The sequence below is a fragment of the Neovison vison genome, chromosome 12 (genome assembly GCF_020171115.1).
Source record: "Neovison vison isolate M4711 chromosome 12, ASM_NN_V1, whole genome shotgun sequence".
In the NCBI taxonomy this organism is placed as follows: Eukaryota; Metazoa; Chordata; class Mammalia; order Carnivora; family Mustelidae; genus Neogale; species Neogale vison.
Window position 1 is genome coordinate 5,242,683 of NC_058102.1, and position 23,894 is coordinate 5,266,576.

Here is a 23,894-nt window from a genome sequence, read left to right on the forward strand (position 1 = left end):
GGACATGGTCTAGTGCGGGGGCACCGAAGAAGGCTCCCTGTGGCAGTGTCATTTGTATTGACATCTGCAGCATTGATTTTGGGTGGCAGCAGCAGCATCTCCTGGGCACTTTCCAGCAAGGCATGTTCCCAGGCCCCCACCATCCCCATGATCTAGATCTAGGATTGGGATCTGGAGCTGGAGCCCAGCGCTCTGTTCCTAACAAGCGCTCTGGTGGCTCTGATGAGAACCAGTGATCTTTGCAGGGAGGAGCGCATTAGGCAGACCCGAGAGAAGGATGAGTGGTCTGGGGACAGGGTGTTGGTGGGGGGTGCTACCACACTCAAAAACAGAGCCTCCATGTAGAAAGGCCACATCAGAGGGACGGCCAAGGGTCACTGTGGCTGAGGCTCAGGGAACTGGGAGAGGAAGACGGCAGGAGGAGCGGGCACAGCATCCTGCACAGGCTCGCGGTAACCGTAAACGACTTTGGTTTTCATTCTCAGGGCAATCGGAAGCAGCTGGAGTTTTTAAAGCAAGGAAGTAACATGAGGAGATCAGTATTTTAAAGTAATTATTCTGGCTGATGTGAGGAAACTAGAGGGGGACCACAGTAGGGTTACGTGTGTGATATTTTGTGTGTGTGTGTGTGTGATCTATATATGGGCAGATGCGTGGTGGTCATACTGTGCTGACGTAAGTTCACTCCCCTGGGAAACCTACAATTTAGTATGAATTCACGTAGAGGACCTGCCTGAGGTTTTGTTTTAAGATTTTATTTATTTGACAGAGAGAGCGCTCGCAGGGAGAGCAGCAGGGGGAGGGGAAGAACCATCTTCTCTATCCTTCCTGCTCAGTAGGGAGCCTGATGCGGGGCTCGATCCCAGGACCCTGAGATCCTGACCTGAGCCGAAGGCAGCCGCTTCACTGAGCCACCCGGGCACCCCTGCCTCAGGCATTTGACACAGTTCTCCAGGAGCTTGCAAAATCCGTTGATTATTCTGCAGACCCGCGGGCTCCATTCTTGCAGCCTGCTAAGGTAAATAAGAAAATCTGCCTGCCAATCTGTGCTCACTCATTGCTCTCTTATTTTTCAGAATCCACAAATTCAGAAGTAGTTAATTTTGAAGGAAATGAAACGAAGTAGCACCAAAACGCATGAAGCCACAGTCAACAGCACAAAATCCTGCAGCACCAAGGCCAGGTGAGCTGCCTCTGTCTCCTGAATGCTGGTGTCCACCAGCGGGACCGAAGGGAGTGTACGGTGTCCACTGGTGGGGTCGAAGGGGGCGAGTGCGCCCTACAGGGCTGGGTGTACGACCTCCCTGGAGAGAAAGTGCTTTACAGGCTGATCATGATCCTGGGATCACTCCCATCCCGTTTGTGTCATTCATGCAGAAGGTGCATACTAAATGCTGATTTGGGGGCCAAAAAGGTCTAGGAACTTACACGTTTATCGTATTCACAAGCATCAGCTATACATCTTAAAGCTGAATGTCCTTAATTCGGGGCTCAAGGTGATGACAGATACTCAACAAGTCTGGGGCCATGGAAAAACCAGGGAGCCCGCTTCCCTGCGGGCCCCCCCCCCCCCCGCAAGGGGGGTTTGTCCGTGACCGCATATGCTCCATTCGCCCGATAGGTGGCAGCAGCGTCAAAACTTTCGCTGAACTCCGGAGGGGAAAGCATCGCGACTTTCCCTTGCCAGCATCCTAGGACTTGCTCGGCGTCTACACTATAAATAGGATGTGTTAAACGCTCCTTGTCTGCTCACAGGAGCTGGAGGAGAGCGCGTAATGGTTTCCAGCTCCTACATTTTAAAAGGCTGCCAGGGAAACAGTTTCTGAGATGGGAACAGCTGTCTGACAGCCGACGTGCGGTCAGTTCTTCTGACACAACTTGGTTGTCGCCTGTTGCCGTGTCTGCCATCGTGTTAGGCGTGGGGGTGAGTCTGAGAATGGTCATTCGGTAAGAGCGAATTTCTGTGACACTTCCTGACATTAGGTGTTTGTGTCTGGGATTGAGAAAGCACGTCACCAACAAAATGGTGTAAGCTTTTCCTCCAGGATCTGTGCTCCCACTGAGAGAAGTTATCACAAAACCACAACACTCAGTTCAGTTAAACTTGACCTTCTTTAGTTTTTGGACCACCGTGATCAGATGTGGCTCCTGGTATCGTGACGCTAATCATCTCCGGGGAAGACAAGACAATTACAAGGGCCTTGGGTGTCGATTGAGAGCTTTCGGGCCACGGTCACTGGTTCTCGGGGGTGTGGGGGTGCGGAGAGTGAGGAATCAGGGGTGATGCTGAAACTTAGGCCCTGGGAGGCAGGAAAGGAGGAAGGTGACCCTAAACGGGTCCAGAACTAGAGGGAAGAGTGTGTATGTGTACGTGTGCGTGTGTGTGTTGGGAGGAGAATGCTGTTGCGTGACAGGGCTATGAACATCCTTCATGCATTAATTTGAGAAATACTTCCAGTTACCTTCCGGGTACTCTGGGGCTGGGGGGTCAGAGGCGTAAAAGCCCCATTTTATGTCATGGAGCCTGTAGTCCGCGTTGTCATTTCCCACACCTGACTGTGGCTTCCAACTGTGGGGAGAGCGGTGCCAGGGAATAGCAGTTATAGCTGTGATGAGAGGCCGCAGAGGAGCACACAGACAGGGTGATCGGGGAGACCTCTCTGAGGAGGTGACAGTCATACCCAGGTCTGTGGGTGACAGGAGTTCGCTGGGGAGAAAGGCCCCTGGGCCGTAAGAGGCCAAGAGGGGAGCATGAGGAAGCAGGAGCTGAGCTAGGCCATGGCTGCCTGGGGGCCCCATAGGCACGTTCTTTCCAACATGCCACGAGACGTTTATCAAAGAGCATTTAAAATAAAAGAGATCGCTGCCTCCCCCATGCCACACAGCTATTTTCGTCCCATGTTGTGGACCCTGTTCACACGTGAAAACACATTTCTTTATTACTGTGTTCATAGTGTCTACCCCACAGAGCTTTTTCTCTTAACATTGTCCTAAACACGTTTTTCTGTTTCAATATATTTATAATCATTATTTATACTACCCCGTTAAAGCATATTAATGTTGAGAGGTTTGTGTTAAATTTCGAATTTGATTTCTGAGTGTGTGTGGGTTTGTCTTGTAATGTGTGTGGGTTGGGGGACTTAGGCTTGGAATTTATGCTGCAGGAGAAGGTACTGGTTAAAGTGAGGTCCGGGAGGAAGGTGAGAGCCGTGTGGGGATGTGGGGACAGCGTGAGTAGGGGGGGCCCTTGGTGGAGGATGTCTGTGGCTCAGACTCGTGGGGCTGCAGGCCCTAGAGGCAGGTCACTTTTTAACCACAGATTTTTCTGCTAAATTGAATTCAGTTGACTGGCTAAATTGTTTTTTACGATACCCTATCATTTGGAATATATTTCTAAATCAGCTTGCATTCTTATAATCCCTATGTTTAGAACAGTAGACGAGGGGCTGCCAGCAGAGTCTAGAATATTGAGGGGAATATGAGGCTGAGATGGGGGAGGTGGCACAAGCCCCGGAATCCTAATATATGATCAGATTATTATGGAGATGATCTGCTTTTAATTTTCTACATGTTCTTTTGAGTAGGTTGCAGAAGTGTTAGACTGGCAAACGCAAGGTGTCCCTTCTAGAATATTGACAGGGTTTTCATATTATTCTCTCAATATATGCAAACTTCATTGTTCTCATATATTTGTTTTTGTGAGAAGGCACACAAGTCACTCATGCACCTGTGCAAGTACACGCACACACACGCACGCACACGTGCGGGCATGTGCTCGCACATACACACCCCTGGCACAACTGGGCAAAAAGCCTAGCATTAAAATCAGCAGAGTTCAAGTCTGGGCTTCATGAGTGAATTTGGCTCTTTATTTATCTCTTTTCTTTTATTTTCTCTCCAGTTTAATTTCCCCACCTCTACAAATATGGGTAATGGTATCTGCCCTGAAAGGTCGCTACAAGCTTGATGTTGAACGGAGGGTTGGCAAGATAGTTGCTCAGTTATAGCTAGGCGAATCTACTGGAATCACTTCAGAGTAACATTTGTGATCTTTTACTTCATTTTGATATTGAGCAGGAGACTTTACTCCTTCTAAATCTGTAGACTCCTACCTCAGCTTCGGGGTCACCTAAGTACTGGCCTCAGCCTGTTAAGGCACAAATGGCCGGGCTGCCACTCCCAGAGTTTCTGACTGGCTGGGCTGGGTGGGACCTGAGAAAATGCATTTCTGGAAAGGTTCTAGGGGATGCTGATACTGCTGGTTAAGGGACCACATTTTTTTTTTTTTTAAGATTTTATTTGTTTATTTGACAGATATCACAAGTAGGCAGAGAGGCAGACAGAGAGAGAGGAAGGGGAAGCAGGCTCCCTGCTGAGCAGAGAGCCAGATATGGGGCTCGATCCCAGGACCCTGGAATCATGACCTGAGGCAAAGGCAGAGACTTTAACCCACTGAGCCACCCAGGGACCCCAAGGGACCACATTTTGAGAACCACTCTTTAAAGCTACATACGTGTCTGTGTGTCTGCTTCAACCGCCTTTTAAAACTAATTTTTTAAAGGTGCAAAGGAAATACATTTCAAAATAAAAAATCAGAAATAATTTAAAAAAACTCATGTTATATCTTCATGAGGAATCTACAGATGGACTAGCTCTTTCCCCCTTGAGGTGACCTGAGGACGGCATCTCTTGGGAAAATTCCCGAACCCCGGAGAGAGAGTGATTTAGTTCAGGTTCTCAGCCACTCGAGGAGAGGAAGTCACTGCATTCCTACCTGCTACCTCAGAGTCCTTGTCCATGCAGTGGGGATATCTTTACCTGTGCCTGAAAAACGTGGCGTTTTCCGAAAAGTCCGAGTTACGACGGTGGGCTGCTAGAAGTCGGGGGCGGGGGCGGTTCATACTTCTCCTTCCTTCCCTCCACCTGTGCCTGCACGTGGCCTGCCGAGTTTGCCGAAGAATGAGCGGCCGCCGGGGGATAGTTGCTCGGAAAGATGTCAGTCCCGTGACTGTTGAGGTCTGTTCGTGTTGTCAGAACTACCTGGGTCTGGCTGTCTGGAATATTCCCATTGTTGAGTGAAGTCTCACGGGCTTTATGATGCTGCGACTGGTAGAAGTCGGAACTGGAGGAGACCCACCAGGTCATCCAGACCGTCCTCCCGCTGGAAGGGGATTATTCCCTGCAGCGTGCTCAGTAGCATTAGGAAGAATTACTTTTCATATGATTATTTTTTTTTCATGCGTCTTCAACTAAGTGTTTCTTGAATTGAACCGCTTTGTATTCAAGTAATAAAATGCACAACAGGCAGTACATTTCTGGGTGATTATCTCACTCCTCAGGTGGTGTAATAAGGCACCAGGCCAAAGCCCTGGCATGCCTTATTGTTATTAGGAAGGGAATTTATGGATAAAATAAAGCAAGTGGTTATTTGCATCAGCAATCACTGCAACCAGGAATGCAGTTACAGCGGGGCGTCCCCGCGGGCTTGCAGAGCAGGGGTGAGGCGGGGGGACGAGCGTTCCTCACCAGCCCCGCAGCTCGGGGAGCCAGAGCCACACCACGTCCTGCAAGGTGCTTGTTAGGGGTTGTGTCAAAAGCAACAGGAAGACCTTGGTCATGGCGACTGGATGAACTTGACCCGTGGACGAGCTCTCCTCCCGGACCTGGCTCTGGTCTCACCGGCACCATGGGAAGCCCAGTACGTGCTTGGCCCTGAAGAGGCTTCGGTGCTAGGTTTTCCTAAATCCGAAGCATATTTCCTGGGTCTGAGTTAGTCCCCAGTAAGGGCTCATTGAATTAATGTCATTTTTTTTTTGTTCTTGAAATTCTTCATGAGCCTGAGTTTCTGGTCTCTTCTCTTGCTCCAGCCCGTCCGGTGATACTGGGACTTCCCATCACGTGCGGGGCTCCGCTCTGAGCAAGACGTGCACGTGGTGTCCCTTCTTCCAGCACACGCTCACCCCTTCCTGGATCCCACTCACTTTTCCAAAACCCTGCCCCCAGTTACATCCAAGGCTCTGCCTCTCCGGGGCCTGGCTCTTGAGTTCCTGCCCACGGAGCTCAGATGCGCTCTTACAGCTCCCGGCTGGTCATCCTCCTCCTCCCACCCTCCCCTGGCCTTCTCTCCTAGATGACTTCTCACTTAGTCCCCTCTCCTGAATCCTGGACGCCTCTCCTGTCCTCACTCGTTGCTGATGGCCCGACATCCTGTTTCATGGAGGAAACAGACGCGAGCCCCAGGGAACACCCTACCCTACCTGCTTGTCACCATGTCTGTGTCCTCTGCCTTCTCCTTTGTCATGAACCACGGACCGACTGTGCTCCTAAAAGAGGCTGATCCAGATGAGATGCTGTCTCCACTGGTGAACCCATGGAACTGGCAGCTTCTCCTTTCTGTCCTGCTTTATTATTTTTTGCCTACAGAGAATCACTGCTGGGAGTATCCACTCGGATGTCCCCGTTCTCCTGATTTAAAGACATTCTTCCTTGACCCTCCCGCCCACCCCAGGCGCCACATTGTTTCTCTGCTTTACAGCAGGGCTTCTCTCCCTCTGAGTTTACCTGTGACTCACTCAGGCTCCCCCACAACTGCCCAGTTCCCCCAGTATGGCGTGTCTTGGGGTTGTAGGTACCACCCATGGGGCTTAATCCAAAGTGATTCTTGGTCCTTATCTTCCCTTCTGATCACTGTGGCGTTTGACACACACCATCTCCCCCTCTTGAAACCTGTTCCTCACTCGGTTTCTAGGACACTCCTAGTCTCCTGATTTGCTCTGTTCTCACTGGCCGCTCTTTTTCGTTTTTTACTAGTTCCTCCTCATCTCCCTGGACTCTGAAGGTTGGAGTACCCCCAAAGCTCGGCTCTGGGATGTTTTGTCTTTTTACACCTGCTTTCTCAGGGGGCTGACCCCATCGTGCCTTATATCCATTGTATGCGGACCGTCGCCACACTTGCATCTTCAGCGCTGGTCTCTTCCCCGGAGCAAAGGCTCATATATGCAACTGCTTATTCAGTATCCCCCAGGGAGGTTAACAGATGTCTCCAACTTAACACGTGCAGAATGGAACCCTTGATCTTCCCCTCCACACCTGTCCTGCTTGGGTCTCTCTCATCTCAGTTAATGACTACTCCTTCCAACCTTTCTCCTGCGTGCCAGATCAAACCTGTAAGAAAATCCAGCTGACCCTGCCTTCAGTCTGACTTTTCCAACACTTTCACCGAAACCATCTTGGGCCAGGCCACCATCTTCTCCTGCACGCATAATTTCGGTGCATTTGGTCCCCCCTTTCCTCCCCTGCCCCTTTAAGTCTATTCTTGACATATAGCCAGAGGAATCCTTCAGATGCAAAGGCAGATCATAACCCTGCATGTAACTCTTCTCCGCGTGTAACCCTCCAGTGGCTTCACATATCACCCTCAGAGAGAGACTCATTGGCACAGGAGCCCACTCGGGTCCTCTGTCTGGCTTCCTCTTGCTTCTTTGTCCTCTTAATGGCATTTTCCCCTTCCTGGTCTCTGATCTGTGCTCAGTGGTATCTGTTCTCTTCCCCGGCTCCATTTATCTTCACAGTACTTGTTCACAGGTGTCATTTACTTAATTACTGTGTGTCCTCCAGTACTAGAATATAAGGCCCATAAAGCCCATGATTTTGCCAGTTTTGTTCACTGACCCCCAGAATTCTAGAAGGAAGCTCAGTAAATGTATTTTGACTATATGAACACATACCAAGCCATGTTCTTCTAGAAATTCACCCGTGCTATGATTCTAGGGTTCAGTTAAACTTAATCAAGTTGAAGGAAGATGTATGTGGGACTCTGCTGACCCTCACATGGCTTCAGCCCTGGTATGGTCCCTGCCCACAGAGACCTGTGCAAATGAGACAGATCTAGACCAATAACATGCCAGGCAATCAGGGACTGCCCAAAGAGAGGTAGACCAGAGCACCAGCTGCTGTGTATTTCTTACACATTAAAGAAAAAATTCTGATTCATTTCTTGAACTCTGTAAACTTAAATTTTAAAATCTAGGGCTTTAGAGCTAGTTTGATTCTTTATGCTGATATAGTGCCATGAATGTCCATCTGTTTTTGGATATTAAATAATTACGCACTTACATTTAACCCTGAAGTCTACTAGGAGAAAATTCTTCACTAAAACTTCCTTGTAGAGCTAGAGCTGGATACCTTTTATTTCCTTTTCTTACCTAATTGCTCAGCTAGAACCTTCAGTACAATGTCAAATGAAGTGGTGGGAACAGGCATCCTTGTTCCCCCTCATTTTAGGGGGAAGGCTCACTGCTTTTGTTCTTCTACCATTCCATGTGATACTGACTGTTGCTTTCTCACTGGTGCCTTTTGTTGGGTCAAGGAAGTTCCCTCCTATTCCTAGATTATTGAGTGTGTTTATCATGAAACAGTGTAAGGTTTTGTGAAGTGCTTGTTCTGCATCTATCGAGATGGTCATGTTTTCTCTTGATTGTTTTAATGTGGTGTATTATAGTGATTGGTTTTTATATGTTCAACCACCCTTGAGTTCCTGGGATAATCTTACCTGGCCATGACATCTAATTTTTTTACATGGTGTTGGATTCCATTTGCAAGTATACTGTTGAAGATTTTTCCTATATTCCTAAGGAATATTGGTCTTTAACTTTCTTTTTTTCTGATGTCTCTGTCTGGATTTGGTAATACTAGCCTCATAGAATGTGCTGGGAAGTGTTCCCTCTTACTCTTTTTTGGAAGAGTTTGTGAAGGATTGGTTGGTTTTACTTATTCTTCTTTAAATGTTTGATAGAACTTAACCAGTGAGCCCATCTGGTCCTGGGCTTTTTTTTTGTGAAGGTTTTTGACTTCTAGTTTAATCTCTTTACTTGGTGTAGGTCTACTCAGATTTTCTGTTTCTTCTTCAGTCAGTTTCAGTAGCTTGTAGCTTTCTAAGAATTTTTCTAGTTGGTGTAGATAAGCTGATTGGTGGGCATGTAATTGTTCATAGTATTCCCTTATCCCTTTTGTTTTGTGAGATCAGTAGTAATATTCATTCTTTCATTACTGATTTTCGTACATTGAGTCTTTCTCACTTTTTTCTTAGAGAGTCTAGGTAGAAATGTATCAGTTTGCCGATCTTTTCAAAGAACTACCTTTTCATTTTGTTGGTTTTCTCAATTTGATTTATTTCTGCTCTGATCTTTATTATTTCCTTTACTCTGTTTAGATGGGATTAGTTTACTCTTATTTTCCTAGTTTCTTAGGGAAGGAGATTAAGTTATTACCTTGAGGTTTTCTTCCTTTTAAAAACACTATAGGCATTTACAGCTATAAATTCCCCTCTAAGCACTACATTCCCTAATTTTTGGCATGTGTGCCTTTGTTTCTATCCATCCAAAAGTATTTGCTAATTTCAGCTGTGATTTGCCCCTCTTTGATCCTCTGGGTTAGTTAAGAGTATGCTATTTAATTTCAATATGTTTGTGAATTACTCAATTTCTGTGATGGATTTCTAATTTCATTCTAGTGTGGCTAGAGAACATACTTTGATTATTTCAATATTTTAAAATTTATCAGGACTTACTTTATGTCTTAACACATGATTTATCCTAAAGAATGGTCCATGTGCACTTTAGAAGAATGTATATTCTACCATTGCTGGGTGGGTGCTGGTTAAGTCTAATTGGTTTATGGTGTTGTTCAGGTCCTCTGTTTCCTTGTTTATCTGAATAGTTGTTCTATCCACTTTTAAGAGTGGGCTTTGACATCTTCAGATGTTATTGCTCAAGTGTTTGTTTCTCCTTTCAGTTTTATTGGTTTTTGCTTCATGTAGATTGGGTCTCTGTTATCAGGTATGCATGTGTTTATGTTACCTTATTTATTCTTTCTCTAATAGTTTTCTTTATGTATATTTGCATTTCTGACATATCATTCTTCCTTTTCTTTCTTTTTTTAAAGATTTTATTTTATTTATTTATTTGACAGAGAGAGATCACAAGTAGGCAGAGAGGCAGGCAGAGAGAGAGGGGGAAGCAGGCTCCCCGCTGAACAGAGAGCCCAATGCGGAACTCGATCCCAGCACCCTGAAATCATGACCTGAAAAGAAGGCAGAGGTTTAACCCACCCCAGTTCTTCCTTCTTTCTGAAGAATTTAAATTTTTTTTTTAAAAAACAGCCTACTAGTGTCACATTTCCTCAGTTTTTGTTTGTCTAAGGAAGTATTTATTTGTCTTTAACTTTTGAAGGAAAATTTTGTTGGATATAGAATTCTAGGTTGGTGCGGTTTTTTTCTTTCTATACTTTAGATATTTCACCCCACTCTTTTCTTGCTTTTATGGTTCCTAAAGATAAGAATGTATGGGCCTTTCTTTCTTTCTCTTTTTTTTTTCCCTTTTTTTTTTTGCATGTCTCAGAAGTTTTTTGTTGGAAACTAGACACTTTAAATAACATGGTAATTTTTCAAATCATATTCTTTCCACTTTTCATGTTTTGGGTTTTGTTTACTGACTTTTCTAAACTAACTTTGTGAAGACTGTATATTTTATGGTGGACAACCACTGAAGTGTCTGACTGGTTAATTGAGTGGTAAGCTCGTGGCTGGACAGAGATTTCCTTAAATGGCTGCAAACACTCGTCTTCCAGGCTTTGCTGAGGGGCTGTTGGTGGGTGCTGGCACTTTCTTCAGTCCTCTGCCAGGGAGTTTACAACCCTTTCTTTTGCTTCACTTCCTGCTTGTGCAGAGCCTCAAGGTCAACCATAGGTGAGACTATAGGACTGTTTGGTTCTTCCTGAGCACTCTCACTGCCCTCCGCATGTTAGTGGCTTTCTAGATTCTAAAGAATATGTGGGAGCTTCTCAGAGCCCCTGTGGACATCTCATTCCCCAGATTGCCCTTTAAGGTTTTTGATTAGTCTGTTATTTGCTCCATCTATTATCTTGTGTCTCAGGGAGCTAGAAGGTTTGTTTTGTTTTGTTTTGTTTTAAGATTCATTTATTTGATAGTGAGAGACACAGCGAGGGAGGGAACTGAAGCAGGGAGAGTGGGAGAGGGAGAAGCAGGCTTCCCTCTGAGCAGGGAGCCTGATGTGGGGCTCAATCCCAGGACCCTGGGACCATGACCTGAGCTGAAGGCAGAGACTCAACCGACTGAGCCACCCAGGTGCCCCAGGCAGCTAGAAGTTTAGACAATAGTCATGTCTGATTTTTTTTTTTTTTTTCAACAAATGCCTTTCGACAGTTTCTGGTAATGGGGCTTGAAGGAGCTCCAGCCCCATTCTGCCCTTTCCAGTAATGGGCAGGCTGCTAGGTTTTTACTGGAATTGCAGGCTTTTGGTTTCAAGGCCACTCCTGATTTGGGGGCCAAGTCAGGGGGGACAGGGGGGTTGAAATGCCACAGAACTTGGTGTGTGTACTCAGGTTCTGCCATATTTCTTGACTAAGGGATCCCTAGATTATTGCAAACCTTTGGTTAATTTCCAGAGTTCTGAGAAAGTTGGTTCTGACCATTTTTGCCTGTTTTCTTACAACTTTCACGGAGGAGAGGATTTCCAGAGGTTCTTACTGCGCCATTTTTCGTGCTGTTGTCTGCTGCTCTGCCTCTGACAGTGCTGGATATGCAGTGAGAGCATGGAGAATCCAAACTTCCCACCCTCACTGCCCACTGAAGAAATGAGTCAGTGGTAGTCAAAATGCTGATGAATTTTCCTGAGAACTTCCTTATTTTCCCATCTTTGAAAACTATTGGATCTGCTAAAAACAGGTATAAAATCACGATTTTGTGTTTATTTTTGGAAGAGTTTTTGGAACATTGGCAAGAAGAACATTGAGAGCCTCTGGCTGTCCTTTCAGAAAGGGAATAGATAGGAGGTCGGCCACCTTCCTAATGTGTGCTTGAAGATAATGTAATCTGTTCTCTTTTATGTCACAGGGATTTAATGCACAAAATGGCAAATGTAACAGATTGGCACATTTCGTATCCTTACACACGGAAGTTCATGAATTTAAGACCTCACTCTTCACCATGTAGAGTGTATTCAAGGAACGGTTTCCAAAATATGCTTAGACCTTTCTCTTCGGGTGAGTATCATGAAGAAAATCCACCAACAGTAGGCTCTGTACGAAAGCTTCGCCTCTCATTTAACCATAGGCGATAGAGCTACAAAGTAGATTCTGGTATTGTCCCTATGTTCTTGATGGGGAAACTGAGACAGCGGGTGATCAAACAACTTGCCCAAAAATTACATAGTTTTGAAGAGGCAGGGTCAGGATTTGAGCCCAGACAGCGTGATTCCAAAACCCGTGGACATAGTACTGTGCTGTCTACTAGATCTCCTCACTTAGTTTTTCTTAATTGGTAGACATTTTTTTGAGCAGTTTTAGGGTTACAGAGAGATGGAGCCAAGGAACAGAGAGTTCCTGTACACTCCTCACTCCCCACCCCCAGTGTCCCTCATTGTCAACATCTTGCATTATTGGTGACATGCCGTTCTCACTGCGGATGAGCCAGTATCCGTCCATTGTCATTAACACAAGTCTGCCGTCCACAGTAGAGTCTGTTCTTGGTGTTGCACTTTCTCTGCGTTCTGATAAACATTTACGGACACATTTCCAGCATTACAGTATCACACAGAATCATTTCATTGCCCTAAAAATCCCCTGTGTTCCACCTATCCATCCCTCCCTGCCCCTAGTCTGGGCAACCACTTGTCTTTTTACTGTCTCCATAGTTTGCCCTTCCAGAAGGTCCTAGAGCTAGAGTCATGCAGTATGTAGCCTTTTCAGATGGGCTTCTTTCCCTTAGCGGCGTGCATTTAAGGCTCCTGCCTGTCTTCTCATGGTGTGATTGTCTACTTTTTAATCTCTGAGTGATATTCTCGTATATGGATGTACCACAGGTCGCTTATCTCTTCTGATAGAGAGTTTTGGTTGCTCTCACGTTTTGGCAACCATGAATGAAACCTCAGTAAGTATTTTTGTACAGGTTTTGGTGTGGATGTAAGTTTTAAACTCATTTGCATATCTCCATTTTAAAGCGCTAAAATTTAAGATAATTATTTCCGTGAAGTGTATGTCATTTCATCCCCCACTTCCTCCTTTCCTGAACATCTTCTGAGCCCCAATATGTGACAAGAGCTGTCACAGGTACTGAGGATAAAGAAATGGGTCCAGTAGAGGGCCTGCCCTGGAGGTGCTCATAGTCTAGAGGTGAACTTTAGTTGTGTGTTTATCACACGAAGCAAACACGGTGGGCGTATACCCTGTGGTGCCAGGAGGCCTCAAAGGGGACACAGGCAAGGATACACCGAATTCCGCCCTGTGATGGGGGCGGGCATTGCAGTCAAGTCCGTACTGGACACCGTGCTTCCTCACCGGGCAAGGCTTGAATCACGCGGTCACAGCCATCTACCGGGGAGCCTGGAAATACAGACCCTGGGATGCCGGACTGTCTCCCCAGATTTCAGGGTCTCTGATTCTACAGGAGGAGGGGGAAATGGACAGTGGGGGCCGGCTAGCAGCTTCCAACACCATTCCGCAGGTCTGTGTGTACACTGGACTTCGGACACATCTCAGTTTCCCTTTTGTACCTAAAGAGAAGTCCGGGGTGAAGCGGGATTGCTGGGTCAGAGCTGTTGCCACTGAGGCTCTCCAGGAGCTCCCCCGCACTGCCTGTCAGAAGTTCGTGCCTGGGCATCCCCAGGGGAACATTGGAACGTGTTTGTCTCTAAGAATATTCTCAGTTACATCTTGTCCATTTGATATGCAAAGACAACATTCCGTTGTGATTCCATGTGCCTTTCTTTGACATTCAGGGTAGCCACGGTCCTCCGGTGTGTCAACTTTCCGTCTGTCTTTTGTGAACAGCCTCACTGATATCCTTTGCCTGTTCACCTGCACTGGGTCTTTCCGGGGCTTCATAGGCGCTCACTCTGTAGGGAAGATACTCATTGTCATCTGCCTTCTCGTGCCGTCGGCGTCTGTCTTTCCCTTTGTCATTTGCCTTCTATTCTTATTGATGGTAATTCTCAATACGGAATTATTTTTTCTTGTTTAAATTAAAAGTCTCTAGCACCACTTGTCCCCCCAGAGGTGGTCAGTGGGAAGCGTTCGGCGGGTCTCTCTCTCATACGCGCACGTGTACGTGGAGGTGACGTATTTGTGTAACTCACATATTAAGTAAGCATGGCTCGTGGGGTGAACCACAGATATGAGACCCCCTGTTTCCTTTTAAAATGTGTTTTTTTTAAAATTTTATTTATTTGACGGAGACAGAGAGATCACAAGTAGGCAGAGAGAGGAAGGGAAGCAGGCTCCCTGTTGAACAGAGAGCCCGATGCGGGGCTCGATCCCAGGACCCTGAGATCATGACCTGAACCGAAGTTAGAGGCTTAACCCACTGAGCCATCCAGGAGCTCCTAAAATGTTTTTTGCTTTATGTTCAAACGTGAAGAATTTTGGTTGACCCGACTTTCTATTCACCAGGCTTTTCTCCTATCACGTACAGTCTGTCGTTAAGCAGATCAGACAAGCTTTTCGCTTCTGATACTGTATTTTTAATTTCTAGCCTTGCCGTGGGCTTTCAAAAACAGTTTGCTTTTCTCTGCTGAAATCCTCCCTACACGCTGCGTGTTGTCAATTTTTCCTGTAATCTCTTGAATGTGTTTACCGTTCCTGCCTTAAATACCTGATCATTTCTCCATCTGTTCTCTCTCCCGATCTTCTGTTTTCTGCTGTTGATTAGGTCACCTTTTCTCATTTCATTTGTCTTACAGTTTTAAAAAAGACTGAACAGCAGACATTAGTGTGAAGCCCAGTGGAAAGAGAAGTGACTGGTCAGGCCAGGAAAGGGAGCGCCTCTTCTCTCCGGCTTCCTGTGAGCTGGCCGGGCGCAGGCTCGTCTCGGACGGAGCTGTGTCCAGACGTGGTTGCGGTTGCCCCTGGTTTCCAATACTTCTCTTCAGCAGGTCTTGACATCTGAGCCCGGCTGAGATTTCAGGACTTTCTACTTCTTTACAGCCCCCCTGCTGGTTCTGGAGGATTTCTGGGGGGTTCTCTTTGTCCTCCAGAGGCCTGTCTTTGCCCTGCTGCCCTACCCCGAGGCTGCAGTGGGCCGCTAAGATGGGCTCCGGGAACGCCCGGGGTCCTTAGAGGGCCTCGGCTCCATCCTCCCCTCCGCCCATCCTTAGCCTTTGGTGAACAGCTTATACTCCTGTATGGGCCTGCTCTCCTGGGGCCACATCACACAGCTCTGTGCCTCGACCCCAGCTCTGGTATGCCCCTTGGACCCCCACGGGAAGGCCCGAGAGGGCGGCCACCGACTCGCTCTGTGATTGAGGCCCCGGCCTGCGAACCCATCACACCTGTTCACCTGTGGTCACTACACAGCATGTTGTTTTTTCCTCCCCCCAGTCCGGAATGGATGTGCTTTACTTCCTCTGACTCTGCAAGGATAAAAGCATCCTGGGTCCTGCCTCTCTGAGGAACACCTTGTCCTCTCTGGAATTTAGGTTCTTTGCACCCTTCGGTTCTCTCCGTGGGTTTGAAAACAATATAGTTTAGCTCATCCAACTTGTTCTCATCCTGAGGATGAGAGTGACAGTCTGTTGTGACTTTGTATATTCTAAACGGATGTAGACAATTTTGTTAAATTGCCCTCCAGGAAGATTTTATCAGTTTCTACTCCCACCAGCGGGTTATGCAAGTTCAGTTACTGCTTTCATTTTAAAAAATCTGGGAAGGTGCATTAGGCACGTGAAAGAACAAGTTTTTCCCTCAAATGTCACCGAGTGTCAAACAATATTTCTGATACATTTAAATTAGAGTTATTGATTGCAAAGATGGGGCTTCTTGGAAGGTAACTAAAAGTACGCCTGAGGAGTCTGAAAACAGATTTCCAGGTGGACTTGACAGGAGCGCCCAGCCCCTCACCCACGACCCTGGGAGCAGGAGGAGCAGCTCTGGGCTGGGTCAGCAGAGGGAGAAATCTGGTTCCCCAGCCCATGTGGAATCAGGCGGCTCCTCCCTATGGATCAGCAGCTTCTGAGAGCCCAGCGACAGTCAGAAATGGAGAGGGGAGCATGGCAGGACCCCTGGGAGTCTTGTGGGAGATGTCAGACTCTCCTGTCCCCGAGCTGTGTGCTTAGTCCTCTCCCCCGCATCTGCCCTCTCCCCGGTGAGCTGCTGCTTCCACATCCCTACGTACCATGGGTAACCAAACTGAGAGCCCGGTTCGGACTTGCCTCCTGAGCTCCAGATCAGATCTCCAGTGGCCTAGCAGACCTCCCTGCTTGGATGCGCCATCTGCAGGACGTCTCGGACATGGGCCGGCCAACCCGATCCCTTGATTCCTGGTGTTCTCCGTCTCAGTAAATGGCACCATCATCTACGTAGTGTTTCCGCCCAGCCCCCAGTTAGCCTTGGTTTCCTCCTGCCTCGCCCTGCTGAGCCAGCCAGTCAGCAAAACCTCGTCTGCTCTGGTTCTAGACCGCCTAATCCGTCTGCCCCCCAATACCTCGCACCCAGGGCTACCCCCTGATTTAGGCCACAGTCAAGTCTTCTTGGACCCTTGGAATTGCCTCGTCTCTGGGCCTCTGTTCTCATTTCTTGCGCCTCTAGAATCTCCTCTCTAATTAGCAGCTAGAGTGATTTGTGAACACAGTATATGTTAGAGGCGATCACTGCCGTGCTTCAACTCTCCGGAGCCTTCCTGTTGCACGTGGAAACAACCCCGGTCCGTGTGCAGGCGTGGAAGCGTCACCTGTCCCGATCTCAGCAGTTTCTGCCCTCCATCTCATGCGACACACATGTGCTCTGTCCACCCTGGCATTTTGCTGTTCTGGGTACATCAAGCTCATTCCGGCTCAGGGACCCTTTACCTGTTGCTGTGTCCCCTCCAGCTTCCCGTCTGGCTGGCTCATTTTATCATTTTGGTTCAATTCATCAAGCACCTCGAGAGGACTTCCCTGACTTCACCTAAAACAGCTCCCGCCTCTCTCTACCCCGTTCTTTCTTACTGTCCTATAATAGTTACCACTACCTTTATTCATTTACTTGTTATCTGTTTCTTGTCTGTCCTCTCCCCTGCAGATTCTAAGCTTTATAACGGCGGATCTCACCTGTCTTGTTCACTGTAGTCCTTCAGTGCCTAGAGCAGTGGCTGAAATAAGATGGAGGCTCAGTAAATTTTTTTTGAATGAATGAATTCTTTGTTCTTAAAAGTCAGTGTTTCATGGGGCTCCCTTCTTTTCCAGTGTGGCATGTGGCCCCCATGGCTTCCACATGGCTGGTTTCCACACCTGCCCCTCCAGCGCCCCCCACTTCTGATCTCCAGATTTATACATTCACCTTTCAAATGGACAGCCCTACTTAGAGATCACAGCCTGAATTCATGAACTTTCCCACAAACTTGTTTCTTTCCTGTTCCTGCTATTAATTGCTGTATATGAACTCCTCCACACACACAGGCTTGGAATCGTGTGTTTTGCTCCCAGATCTGCAATGTGAGCAGGTCGCAGGGACAGCTTGTGTGTGTTCTAGGTGGTTCCATGGGGGAGGTGCGAAGGCAGCAGGTAACGACCCCTGGGGCTGGAGTCATCGGAAGGCTGGTTCCCTCTGTGGGGCTGGAACCTCAGCTAGGGTGTTGGCCAGACACCTACCTGTGGCCTCTCTGCATGACTTCTTGACTTCCTCAAGGCATGGAGATCTCTTAAGATCTTAAGATCTCTTAAGTATCTCTTAAGGACGAGGCACAAGCTGTGGCGCCTTTTGTGACCTCATCTTGGAAATCACATAGGATCATTCTGCCCTAGCTACAGGCCCACCCAGATTCAAGAGGAAGGAATATTGCCCCACGTTTAGATGGGAGGAGTGTTAGGCTGGCATTGTAGGAAAAGTCCATGTTTGGGATCTTGTGGCAGTCATCTTGGAAAATGCCATCTGCTGTGGCCTGCAGCCTTCCCTTTCTCAGCAAAGAGTGTCACCACCCACCCAGTTGCTCACACCACATACAGGAGGTTTATCTTCTTCCACTACCTCACCCTGCATGTGAGGAATCAGGAGGTTCTCTGGACTCTACCTGGTCTATTTTAACTTCTGTTTTATTCACCCCTACTTTACCCTCCATGCCCACCATGGTAGTGTAAACATCCATTAAGACTTACTTGAGCAGGCTGTAGTTCACGTCTCCATACCATCACTGCCCTTCCCTTTCTGTCCCTCCTACATGTGATATCAGAGTGCAGTTTAAGAATGAAAATTAGGGGGCGCCTGGGTGGCTCAGTGGGTTAAAGCCTCTGCCTTTGGCTCGGGTCATGATCCCGGGGTCCTGGGATTGAGCCCCGCATCAGGCTCTCTGCTCTGCAGGGAGCCTGCTTCCTCCTCTCTCTCTGCCTGCCTCCCTGCCTACTTGTGAGCTCTTTCCCTGTTAAATGAATAAATACAATCTTAAAAAAAAAAAAGAATGAAAATTAGGTGATGTCATTCTCTTGATGGAAGTCCCACCTTGATGTCCCATGGCCAGAGCGCAAAGCTCGATAGGAGCACCAGGGATATGGCTCCTGCTGACTTTTGCCATCTCATCGCTAAAGCTGATGCCTCCTCTGCATCTCCCTTCCCCGCTTTGCCCCAACTGACTGTCTTCCCCAGCACGCCCACTTCCAACCCCTCTTATTCTTGGGAATACCCAAGTTCTAGTTGAAGTAGCACTTCTTCCTTCCAGGCAGCTTTTCCTGAGACCTTGTCTGTCACCCCAGACCAGCCACTGTCTTTTCTCTAGTGTGTTCTGGTCATATACGCCCCTCCCCGGGGATGCAGTGGGCCTTGTGAGCGAAAGGCATCCCCGGCACTTGGGGGAGCTCAGTGAGCATCAGGGAAGACAAACATTGGTGACAGCTTATGCCTGAAAGGTCCAATACCTAGGTAAGAAATTCTCATTTGAAAGGAAGTAATTGCAATCATCCTTCCCTAGCTCCTGCTTGTGAATGAGTTTATAAAAGATGAAACTGTTGAAGACATTTAATACACATCCAAAATTTACTCCGTAAGACAGAGCTACTAAATAAACTGTGGTCACCAAGCCTTTGCAATCTCATAAATAGAAGAGATTTACCAAACTGCCTGTATTTTTAGCCTCCTCTTTCTCTGGTAGGTTATAAAATATCAAAAGGGAGTAATCACACATCCCTGCCTATGAAACTGGTCCTTACCGTGAGTTGATTTGTAGTTACTGTGTTTCCTTGTTTCTATGGCTCTTTTGTCTTAGACAGAGGGGAGGGAGGCCGAGGTGTATCAGCTTTCCTCTGGTGACACGGGGACCCCGGGACCTACAGCACCGTGGCTCCACTCAGCTGCTTTTCCTCCCAGGAGGTGCAGAACCTCTGGAAGCTTATTTGGTGCCTTTTAACCTTCTCCTGTTACCTGTCAGGGGCTAGCCATTCTCATCTCTTCCTTGTCTTAGAAAGGGAAATGATCTAGATTAAGAATTACATGTCTTCCCCTCAGAAATTGGCAAGGGGATGGAAAGTGAATATGCTATTTTAAAGATTTATTTGAAATGATATTGTTCATCACTGAATTTTATTCCAAAATCCATGTTCCTTGTTCGTCCTGACACATGTCCTGTGTAGGGAGGATTATCTTTGCTCTATTTTTCCTTTTTACCATCATTACTCTCATTTTACATGGACCAGACTTCAGAGGTAAAAAATGACCGCAGACTTGCCATCACAAGTCGAGCAATGCTTAGACGCGTCAAGCAAGTGCCGTAGGAGAGTGTTTTGGAAGTTTGTTGGATTCTAGTCCGCAGCGAAGTGATTTTTGGGATCTTTGCCTTAAGCACGTCTAACAAACATCTCTATCTCTCTCATAGCCACAGCTATTGCAAATCCAATACTGTCCTTCTTAGATGTTAAACGGATTTTGTTTCAAAAAATCACCGATAAAGGAGATGAGTTGAAAAAAGCCTTTGAACTGCTCGACACCAGTCACAACATGACGGTGTCAAAGAATGAACTGAGAAGAATCATCACAAGCTTCCTGATGCCTCTCACGAGAGAGCAGTTTCAGGATGTCCTGGCTCAGGTACAGTATGCACAGCGACTTAGAATAATAACCCAGCTATGGGGGCGCCTGGGGGGCTCAGTCGGCTAAGCGTCCGACTCTTGATTTCAGCTCAGGTCATGATCTCAGGATCCTGGGATAGAGCACACGCCCCCCCCCCCGGCGGGGGGGGCCATGCTCAGCAGGGAGCCTGCTTGAGATTGTCTCTCTCTCCGCCCCACCCCTGCTCTTCCTCCCACTAAAAAAAACCCAGCTATGGACAAGTTGGAGTTAGTTACTGGAGTGTGAAATCCGTTCTGGCTTTCCCCCTCGGCAGTTCCAAGTGAGCAGATAAAGTTTTATTTATTTTTCACAATTCAGTGAAATTCTGGCAGATGTGGGATGATCAGCACAAGTGTGGGTCCTGTTTTGTGTGGAGTACTGGTATGGCTGCTTGCTTTCGTTTTTAAGGCTTCCGTATAAAAGTAGTTGGTCGGCTTCTATTTTGGAACTTAGTATTTTGGCATTTGCAGCCAGTGGTTATTGAGCACCTACTGTATGCTGGACCCAATGCAGAGTATACAGACGTGGGCCTGACCCTGAGGGCGTCCTGGTCCAGTGAGACATGTTTGGAAGTGTTGGTAATCGTGGGCGTTAGCCGATGGGGAGCTATCTAAAAATGGGGTGGTGGTCCAGGAAGGCTTTGGGGGACGAAGGGATGTATTTAGTCGAGTTTTGACCGAGGGGTGGGTATTAGCCGGATGAAGGAAGAATGGAAGGGCATTGAGGGCAGAGAGAGTAATAGTCCAAGTGACACTTGAATGCCTGCATCAGCGCGGCGCGTTTGTTCAGGGAACTGGGTAGTTCGTACCTAAAGCGAGGGGATATGTGTCAGGTGGATAGAGGGGCCAGTCTTGAAAAGGCCAATCTCAAAGAGTTTGGCCTCTGTCCTAGAAGCTGTAGGGGGCACACACTCGTACACACACACACACACATCACACACACATCACACACACGCATGCACTCAGACACAGAAATCAACATATTCTTACTCATTCATTGCTTCTTAATCCGTCTGGCATTTCATAGTATTTAAAAGTCTGTTTCCTTCTAGAATTTGGTGACTGCCTCAACCCAACCCAGTTTCCTTACTTTTATAACACAGCCGTTACGTGTCAGGAAAACGAACAGCCCGGGAATTTCAGGTATTCCTGAATTCCGGTCAACCTCAGGGACTGGCACTCTCCTTCCTTTCACTGATTTAAGAAAGAAATATTTGTAGATCTCTTTGTTGTTTTTTCTTGAGCATACCATGGTGCTGGTTCAAGGATTTCTCTTCCTTTAATTTGCTTTTTTACTGAATTTGAGATTTGTAGCCATTATTTTTATATATTTATTTTATTTCATCTTCCCTGAGATATTGTCCTTAGGCCCCTGAGGCTCTGTTCATTTTTTTCAATCTTTTCTTTCTGTTTTTCAGATTGGATAATATCTATTGATCTGTCTTCAATTTCAGTGATTCCTTCTTTGCGTCTCTGTTCTGCCATTAAACTCATTCAGTGAATATTTAAAATTAGATGTAGTGTTTTTCAGTTCTAGAATTCCCATTTGGTTCTATTTTATAATTTCCATTCATCTGCTCACATTTCCTGTTTTTTCTTCAATTTTGAGCATATTTCTTTTAAACTCATTAAGAATTGTTAAAATAGCTGCTTTAAAGTCCTTGAATGATAATTCTAATATCTGGGTTGTCTCAGGGTTGGGTTGCGTTGATTTTTTATTTTTCCTCTTAACAGGCAAGAGTCACATTTTTCTGGTTCCTCATATTCGAGTATATTTGGATTATATCCCAGACCAGTGCTGTCTAATGGAAATATAACACGAGGGGCACCTGGTGCTGGCACAGTCAGCAGAGCGTGTGACACTTGATCTCGGGGCTATGAGTTTGAGCCCCATGTTGGGTGTCAAGATTACTTAAAATATAAAAAGAAAAGAAGTGTAGTGTGACTCACATTTATAACTTAAAATTTTCCAGTAGCCACATGAAAAAAATTAAAAAGAATTAATTTGAATAATATTTTTATTTAAGCAATATAGCCAGACTATTACCCAATTTCAACGTGTTACCACTATTAAAAATTGACAATAAGTTATCTTGTGTTCTTTTCTGTGTACTAAGTCTTCAAAACCAGATGCATACTTTACAGTCGACTTTGGCTTACAGTGGAAATACTTGATGTCTATTTAGATTTCATAAAATATGTATAATTAAAATGCTAGATTGACATACTGAGTCATTCCAAACATACTTAAAACTTTTCCAATCGCTGAATTAATTTAAAAATGTAAATTAATTAACAACGACCAAAGAAAAATCCAGTTCATTATTTGCCTTAGCCACACTTTAAGGGCTTGACAGCCACATGTGGCTGTGGCTAAACATTACGAATTCAGTACTGTGGAGACTAGATTCTGTTACATTCCTCTGAAGACTGTTGACGCTTCTGCTTCAACACGAATTAACCTGCAAACCCTGCCTCACCTGTGGTGAGCAGTTGCTTGCATCTCATTGGCTCTTTTGTCTCTAGGTGGGTCTTTTTTTAGTCTAACCTGTATACACCTGCTTTGGGCATCTGCTGGAAACTTGGACAGAATTTATACCCAGAAAGTGGGTCTCCTTCTCTGTCTCTCTGATTGGAGATTTCACTCACATCCTTAGTGACTATGCTTGCTTTGGGTTCTGCATACCAGTTCTTCAGGCCAGAGAGACGATGGGTTTTCTTTTGGGATTTTAGCCGCTCTGTGCTGGCGAGTGACTGTGGCTTCCTCTCAGGCTCAAAGCCATGAAGAACAGGAAACTCCCTCCATACTCGTCCCTTCTTCTGTGTTTTGAATTTCTCCAAAGTCTTCCTGTTTTTGTTCACTCTCCAGGGCCTTTTGATAGTTATTATTATTTTGTATTTACCAGAATTTAGAGTTGTTTTCTGTAGAAGTGGTCTGTTATGAGCTGTCTCTACTACAGCTTCTTCTGCTGATCATTTTTAAAAAGCAACCACAACGGAGAAGTTGGAAGTTTGTTGGGAAGAACAAATTTTTTCCCTGAAACATTTGTGAGTAAAGTGGCTCCATCACACCAAATATCTCAGTGTATGTGTCCCTCAGAAAAGGATTGCGTTCTACATGATTACAGCCTGACCATTAAAACATGGATGTTAATACGAACTCACTGCTACCATCTCAGCCCTGGGACCCAACCCGGTTTTGCCAGTCGTTCCATGCATGTGTTGTAATGATCCAGGTCAGAACATGAACTCCAAGTGCCCTTCAGTCTAGAGCAGTTCCCAGCCTTTCCTTAGCTTTCCTGACCTTACCACTCTGAAGATTGCAGAGGGTAGCATGTCCCCTGCTTGAGTTTATCTGATGGTTTCTGATGTTTATCGGATGATTGGGTCCAGACTTGCATCTTGGGCGGGAGGATCACAGAAATGCTGTATTCTTCTCATGGCAACACTTTGGGTTGCACACAATCGTAGTTTGTCCCATGAAAGCTCATGTTGGCTTTGGCCATTTGATTAAGGTGGGATCTGTCAAGCTTTCTCACGATAAGGCACTGTTTACCCACTTTGTAATTAATAAGCATCTTGTGGAGAAAATTTGCAACTATGTAAATATCCCATTCCTTACCAGGCTTTTAATATTCATTTGTTATTTTTATGTTTTCAGGGACTCAAGATTACCTATTTGATTAAGTGGTTATGCTCCGTTGTGTTAATGATGTATTTTGACTTTTAAATTGCCTCTAATGTGGCCAGTAGGAGCCCCTTCAAGCTAGTTTACATGTACTTTTGACATGCCCCCCTCATTCTTGGAGCACTTCC

At 46.3% G+C, this 23,894-nt stretch overlaps 1 protein-coding gene across 3 annotated transcripts in view; it reads left to right on the forward strand.

Moving 5' to 3' along the window:
• The window catches only part of EFCAB6 (EF-hand calcium binding domain 6), a 229,542-nt gene that overhangs the window by 13,410 nt on the left and 192,238 nt on the right, over window positions 1-23,894 (forward strand). For all 3 annotated transcript variants that reach the window (XM_044227789.1, XM_044227791.1, XM_044227790.1), the window contains exons 3-5: window positions 1,077-1,183; window positions 11,912-12,060; window positions 19,847-20,058. In XM_044227789.1, the coding sequence (XP_044083724.1) occupies window positions 1,113-1,183; window positions 11,912-12,060; window positions 19,847-20,058 (432 nt within the window). In that variant the 5' untranslated portion in view covers window positions 1,077-1,112. The remainder of the gene's footprint in view (window positions 1-1,076; window positions 1,184-11,911; window positions 12,061-19,846; window positions 20,059-23,894) is intronic.